Below are 7,179 nucleotides of genomic sequence, written 5' to 3'. Positions count from 1 at the left end.
CAATTTTGAATATTGATTGTATTCCATAATTTTTAAAATTAACTATAAACTGCCCTGGCTGGTGTGGCTCAGTTGGTTGGAGCATCATCTCATGCACCAAAAAGGTGGCAGGTTCAATTCCTGATCAGCGCACATACCTAGGTTGCCGGTTCAATCCCTGGTTGGGATGTGTATGGGAAGTGACTGATGGATGTTTCTCTTTCTTCTCTCTCTCTCTCTCTCTCTCTCTCACCAATAAAAACGTATCCTCAGGTGTTTATTTAAAAATAAATAAACATGAGACAGATTAACAAGAAAAAAATTTAATTACATGCATATACTAGTATATGGGAACCCCACCTACATGAGAGGTTCAATGACAGAAAGGGAAAATAAGGTATACTAGTATATATATGGTCAGAATAATAAGAATAGATCTTCAGTAAATTTGCCCTGTCCTATAGATAGGTAATAAAATAAAATAAAATGATTTCTGATAATCTTTAATTATGGGTAAGGCCCCTAATTCAAATTCTTCTAGGTAGTTAGTTTAGAAAGGACAGAAGTTTCTCTCGAGCCCACAGAGTCCTGGTTGCCTATAGCTCAGAACAACCTGCATACCACACAGGCACATCTTGGGGTAACTTGTTCTAAACCCCCCTACACTAGCTTATTGGTGACTTTAAGCAGAGTAGTTTACAAAGGGTGGGGAGAGTAGCTGGAGGAGTACAGGGGTGGGGGAGAGGTGAGACTGGTGAGTAGACTACTCTTTAGGGCAGGGGTGGGGAGGGGTGGGGAGCCTTCTTTCTGCCAAGGACCATTTGGATGTTTTTAACACCATTCGAGGACCATGAAAAATTACCAACTTAAACATTAGCCTGCTTTATTTGGTCAAACATTTAATTAACTCACCCCTAATGCTTTGGCAGAGCCAGACCAAATGATTTCGAGGGCCTTATATGGCCTGTGGGCCGGATGTTCCTCACCTCTGCTTTAGAGGAACCTGGATGTGAAGCGAAAGAGATTCTGGAATCAAGGATTCCTTCTTTTCTTAAAACAAAAACACAAAACACCCTCACCAGAGGATATTTTCTCCATTGATTTCCAGAAAGTGGAAGGGAGGGAGGAGAGACACATTGATTGCCTCCCACAGGAGCCCCTACAGGGTTGGAGAACCTGCAACCAAGGGACATGCCTATGACCAGGAATTGAACCCACAACCCCTCGGTCCAAGATTTGATGCTCTAACCACTTAGCAACCTGCCAGGGTTTGCTATTTTTTTCTTTTTGAGATAAGAGTCTGTGGGGAAGGATTAAGAGAGAGAGAGAAGTGAAAGATACAGGAGAGATCGGAAGTGACCAATGTAATACTGTCCAGAGTTGGGGAGAAGAAGGGCAAGGAGGGGACAAGTGGAGGTGGGTAGATTGAGCTTGAACAAGAGGAGGGAGTCTGCAGACATGCTGGGGGCAAAGACAGCTACATCTGTAGGAGGGTGGTGGCAGAAATCTGTGGGAATGAACACTTGTGAGTCATGGTTTTCTTAATGGGAGTCATTAAAAAGCAAAATTCAACCCAGTAAATTTTAAGTTCTTAATTGGCTTTATTAAGTGATTCATGAATCTGGCAGCATCTCATCTAGCCGCTAGAAGGGCACTCTGGGGGTTGTACAAGATGGAAGATATTTTTTCCAATATGTTATTATTGATTTCAGAGAGGAAGGGAGAGGGAGAGAGAAATAGAAACATCAATGATGAGAATCATTGATCCGCTGCCTCCTGCACACACCTAACTGGGAATTGAGCCTGCAACCTGGGCATGTGCCCTGACCGGGAATCGAACCGTGACCTCCTGGTTCATAGGTCTATGTTTAACCACTGAGCCACACTGGCTGGGTGATGGAAGTTTTTTATAGGACGAAAGAGTTAAGGGTGGATTATTTCAGGCAAGGACACCTTCCTTTAAGGCAGTGGTTCTCAACCTTCTGGCCCTTTAAATACAGTTCCTCATGTTGTGACCCAACCATAACATTATTTTCGTTGCTACTTCATAACTGTAATGTTGCTACTGTTATGAATCGTAATGTAAATATCTGATATGCAGGATGGTCTTAGGCGACCCCTGTGAAAGGGTCGTTTGACTGCCAAAGGGGTCGCGACCCACAGGTTGAGAACCGCTGCTTTAAGGGCAGGCGGTTTGGGGGGTGGGGAAGGGGGGCGGTGTCTTACCAGGCAGATTCCCTCACTAGTGTAGATCAGGAAATTCCAAACTGGTTTGTATAAAATGTCACTCGGGGAGAGGCTGAAACTGCAATTAGATCAGGTATTAAATCTAGGTTTGGTATCATGGGCTTTTAGCACAAGTGATGCCATTTTGGGCCTGTGGGTTTCTCTCTCGCGGAGTCTTGGGGAGCAGAGGAGGAGGAGTTTACTCCTCTTACCTAGAATACTTATGGAAAGTACACAAACTACTGCTCTGGTAATATCTCTGATGGTGAAAGTTCTTTTTTTCCAGATTATGATTTTTTTCTTTTTTCTGTTATGATGCGTTTAAAAACGTCATAAAAAATAATCCAATAACCAGCAGTTTTATTTTGTTTCAATTTCATTGATGATTTTGTCAATGAACACACATATATTTATCTAGTTTGTAGATATAAGAACTACCAAACCTGTAGAGAATTTTTACAATCATTTATGTGAGCCCAACAGAGGATACACCTGGAAACAAGATCTCAACAAACCGAGTGCGCTCTCCCTCTCAGTAGCTCGCCTTCGCCTGTCTTCTCCCTCGCCCCTCACCCCCCCTCCTCATTTACCTCTGCTTTTCTCTCTCCTAAGCAATAAGGGCACATCTACCACCTCTGTAATTTTCTAAATGAACTTTCTCTTATAATGACGAAAAAAAACACAACAGACGGAGAAAAATGATTCAGCAAATAACAGTTTGCAGTTTCTTTTATGCATTAAGGGGGGAGATAAGGAAGATTGCATGAAGATGAGGGAAAGCAAGGTGCAATCAGATGAGAGGATAATTAACATTATGGGCTCTCTTGAGGGTGGTCACGCTTTTAGAAGGAGGGGTTTGAAAAGGGCCATTTCAAAATCGAGTTAACCTGGATGCACAGAAATAATGGACATGGCCACCTGAAGGCACTGATAAGCCTTTTATAGGCCTGGGACGTGACTCTCCACCACGACTTGCCCGGTTAGGAATTTATGATCAGATCACGCTGTGAGATTACTTGCCTTATAGCCCCTTTCTGGTCCACAAGCCTTAATCAGCGTCAGGGTTCTGTTTTGTGTCCAGCCTTTTTTTTTTTTAAGGTAACAGTATTGCCTGTGTGATTTTGTTTTTCCACACTAGGTCTCTGTTATTCCATTATAATGCTATAGCCCAGTGACTGGGTCTTTGGACTGTTTCAGCTTTTTGCTAAGCGACGCTACTAGGAACATGTTGGTACAAACTCCTTTTTCTCTTAGAGGTCTTTGGTACGGACTCCCAAGGCAAGGTTTCCAAGTCAAAGGAAATGAACAGCTTTGGAGCTTGTTTCGTGTTTTTTAGGCTGTTCTCTGGAAAATTGATCTGCTTCGAGCGCCCAGACCTTTTTTTTATATTCTTATTGATTTCAGGAGGCTGTTCTCTGGAAAATTGATCTGCTTCGAGCTGCCCAGAACTTTTTTTTATATTCTTATTGATTTCAGAGAGGAAGGGAGACGAGACAGAGAGAGAGAAATATCAATGATGAGAGAGAATCATGGATTGGCTGCCTGCTGTATGCCCCACACTGGGGATGGAGCCTGCAACCTGGGCATGTGCCCTGACTGGGAATTGAACTGTGACCTCCTGGTTCATAGGTCAATGTTCAACCACTGAGCCACGCTGGTCGGGCTGCCCAGACCTTTTCAATCACTTCCATGTGGAATTGTCCTCTCCTTTGGTGGGGGAACCTCCAGGGAGGAGAGCCTTCTGAGTGACAGCAGTAGGGAGGAAGGCATCCTGGCCACTGACAGCTGAGGAATGCATCTTTCTCTGGTTGGCAGCTTGAGTAAAGGCTGGAGTTTGGAATGCCAGCAGAATGGCATCATATGTGCCCAGATTATACAAGGAATCTAGCTTCCCCCCTCCGTAGCTGAGGGATTTACAAGTAAGGCAGACCTTGGAAGACTGAGGTTTAGTATGTTTTTCTTGGTAAGATCACAGATATTGAAGACATTTTTAATGAGCAAATATCAGACAAACATAGGGTTTGCTGTCTGATTTTATTTTTTTTTTGGAACCTGGCCATTAGTGGTCAAGCAAGTTCTGGCTCGATCTGTGCCCAGAGCTGCCCCTGTTATCTTTGATCCTGGCCGCATTCCAGTTTGGACAAGCATTGCCTCTAGGAACTGGTCCCCATTAACTACTTGTTGCTTCCTGCTCCAGAGTGGTATGCAGCTCTGAGTGAGCACCTGCTTCGCTCCACCCAAGAGGTGGCTGGACTCTGTGGGGGGTGAGGCAGTTCCTCGTTCGGAAAGGGCTCTGAGGAGCGCCACTACAATAGGTGTTAGGTCCAGGAGGAGTTGTGACTTGAGTTGTTTCTCAGAAAGGTGTAGGGGGGAAAGCACAGACCTTGGGGACAGGGACCTGGGCTTGAGTTGTAGCGCCAAGTAACCTTGGGTAGGTCACTCATCTTCCCTTGGTTTCTTTTATATTTATTTATTTGTTTGTTTATTTATTGATTTGTGTGTGTGTTAATCCTCACCTGAGGATTTTTTTTTCATTGATTGATTTCAGAAAGAAAGGGAGAGGGATAGAGAGAGATAGAAACATCAATGATGAGAGAGTATCATTGATTGGCTGCCTCCTACATAGCCACCACTAGTGATTGAGCCCACAACCCGGACAAGTGCCCTTGACGGGAATGGAACCCAGGATCCTTCAGTCCACAGACTGACACTCTGTCCACTGAGCCAAACTGGCTAGGGCTCCATGGATTTTTAGAGAGAAAGGAAGGAAGGGGAGGAGGGTGGAGAGAGAGAGAGAGAAAGAAAGAGAAAATCAGTGTGAGAGAGACACATCCAATGGCTGCCTCCCTCTCGAGCTCTGACTGGGGCTGGGGATGGAACCTACAACCCAGGTACATGCTCTTGACTGGGAATCGAACCCGAGACCCTTGGGTGTGTGGGCCAACGCTCTAACCACTGTGAATACTAGCCAGGACCTCCCTTGGTTTCTTCATCTGTAAAATGGATTGTTGAGAGGCTCAAAGGATAAAATATAGATTAAAAGTGTTCACTAATTCTCAGGCACTGTATGAATGTTCCTTGTTAGTTTCCTGGTGAACTACTCTCCTCTGCATACCTCTTCTCCTTAATGTGGCCCAACTTTTAAAATAGGATCCTAATAATTTATTTGTAATCATAGTTATAACAGTAACTAACCTGTATCAAATGTCTACTCTATATACATTATCCCAGCTCCTTCACGTAATCTCTCTGAACCTCAGTTTTCTCATCTGTAAAATGGAAATAATACTAATATCTACTTTGTGACTCAAGTGGTGATTAAATGAACGAATTTAGCATAGTGCCTATCACATTTAGTAAGCACTCAAAAAGTGTTGGAATTATAAACATAATATTATTCCATTTAATTCTCATTGCTCTGTGAAGTAAGTAATACTTTTATCTCCATTTGACGGGTGAAGCATTTTGGATTCAATGAGATAAGTACATGCCTTAGGTCACCCAACTAATGTTTTGCAGAATTAGGATTCCATTTGAAGCAAGAATTGCATTCACTATGGGCTTCTTAGTGGGATTGTGTCATGTAGCTACGCCAAAGGCCTAAGTTAGTGATTCTGGCACCCAGGAAGGTTCAGTTCAAGTCAGAAACCACTTGGTATTTGTTATTTACCAGGTTACATAACTGTTATGAGTGAAGACAAAGACTTTAGTCACAGGAGTTCAGTGTTCATTCGCAATATTAACCATGAGTCCTGTTCTTGGTACAGCCTCCCTGGTCTTCCCCTTTGCCCAGTCCTGTTCTTAGGGACTAGGTGACTTTTTCCATCTCTGCCTCAGCCGTCTCCTTCATCTGACCTCTACTTGCCCTCCCTGGGCCAGGCCTCAGAACCCATCATGACTCAGGTCTTCTGAGTTATGATTGCCCAACTCTTTGTTGGCTAATGCCACTTCCTTCATCATCTGTCGTGTCCGTGGCCACACATTACACAGGTGCACTTCACTCTGCTGGGTGAACCATCACACACAGGTAGTGGGCATGTTATTTTATATCAGAACAAGGCCTGTTCCACCCTTAGCTGAAAATCCCCTGAGGGCAGGGACCAGATTGTTTCGTGTATTTGTAATCCCTCCCCTCTCTCAAGAGAAAAAAAATGTCTACACCTAGCACTTTTCTAAAGAAGGAAGTGGGCGGCCTCCCTACGTTGTAGCAGAGGTGAATTAGGAGAGCAGGCAGGATTCCAAATGGGTGGGTGAGGCCAGAGGCCCTTCAGAACACTAGAGGGAGGCCAAGCAGAGTGCCCATTTACATAACACCGTTTGCTTTTCAAACTAATCTTGTAATTTTTTCGTAAGGGTGACCCCCTACTAAGCTATCCCTGCTCTGAAGGTCCTTGCAGATAGGGGCCTAACTTACCTTTTTAATAATAGTAGAACTTAACTTGGCGGTTACATAGCTGTGAGAGGCCAGTGGGAATAGCATAACCGGACTTATTCTCATTCGCTCTTCAGACCAAGCCAGTGGAGGAAGCATTGACTGGGCCTATGACTCTGGCATCAAGTACTCATTTGCCTTTGAACTGAGAGACACGGGTCGGTACGGCTTCCTGCTGCCCGCCAACCAGATCTTACCCACAGCCGAAGAGACCTGGCTTGGCTTGAAGACAATCATGGAGCACGTGCGAGACCATCCCTATTAGGGCTCTGGGGGAATAAACACCATTAAAAGCTCTCCAGTTTGAAACAAAGTCGGGCGTGATTATTTCTTTTTCGAGTCCTGATTTAGGAGAATTAGTTCTTCAATTTATGCTGTCCTAAAGTAGAGTAAACCACTGAGCTGTACTCCTTCATCTTTAAAAAAATACATATTCTTAGCAAAATGCTCCCAATATCCTTTCAACATTAAAAAATGTGGTAATCGCCGAAACCGGTTTGGCTCGGTGGATGGAGTGTCGGCCTGTGGACTGAAGGGTCCCG

The 7,179-nt window shown here is 44.2% G+C and overlaps 1 protein-coding gene and 1 long non-coding RNA gene across 2 annotated transcripts in view; one reads left to right on the top strand and one right to left on the bottom strand.

Annotated features, from left to right (window-relative positions):
* The window catches only part of LOC107184328, a 20,711-nt gene extending 17,994 nt beyond the window's left edge, over positions 1-2,717 (bottom strand). Inside the window, exon 1 of the long non-coding RNA XR_001515139.1 lies at positions 2,687-2,717. This is a non-coding gene — a long non-coding RNA (uncharacterized LOC107184328). The remainder of the gene's footprint in view (positions 1-2,686) is intronic.
* Positions 1-6,950, top strand: part of CPA2 (carboxypeptidase A2) — a 26,146-nt gene extending 19,196 nt beyond the window's left edge. Inside the window, exon 11 of the mRNA XM_006771370.2 lies at positions 6,715-6,950. Coding sequence (XP_006771433.1) covers positions 6,715-6,902 — 188 coding nt within the window. The 3' untranslated portion in view covers positions 6,903-6,950. The remainder of the gene's footprint in view (positions 1-6,714) is intronic.
* Positions 6,951-7,179: the final 229 nt, after the last annotated feature.

Source organism: Myotis davidii, unplaced genomic scaffold (assembly GCF_000327345.1).
Source record: "Myotis davidii unplaced genomic scaffold, ASM32734v1 scaffold705, whole genome shotgun sequence".
Lineage (NCBI taxonomy): Eukaryota > Metazoa > Chordata > Mammalia > Chiroptera > Vespertilionidae > Myotis > Myotis davidii.
Note: the sequence above shows the minus strand (reverse complement) of the source record. Positions and strands in the feature narration are given on the sequence as shown.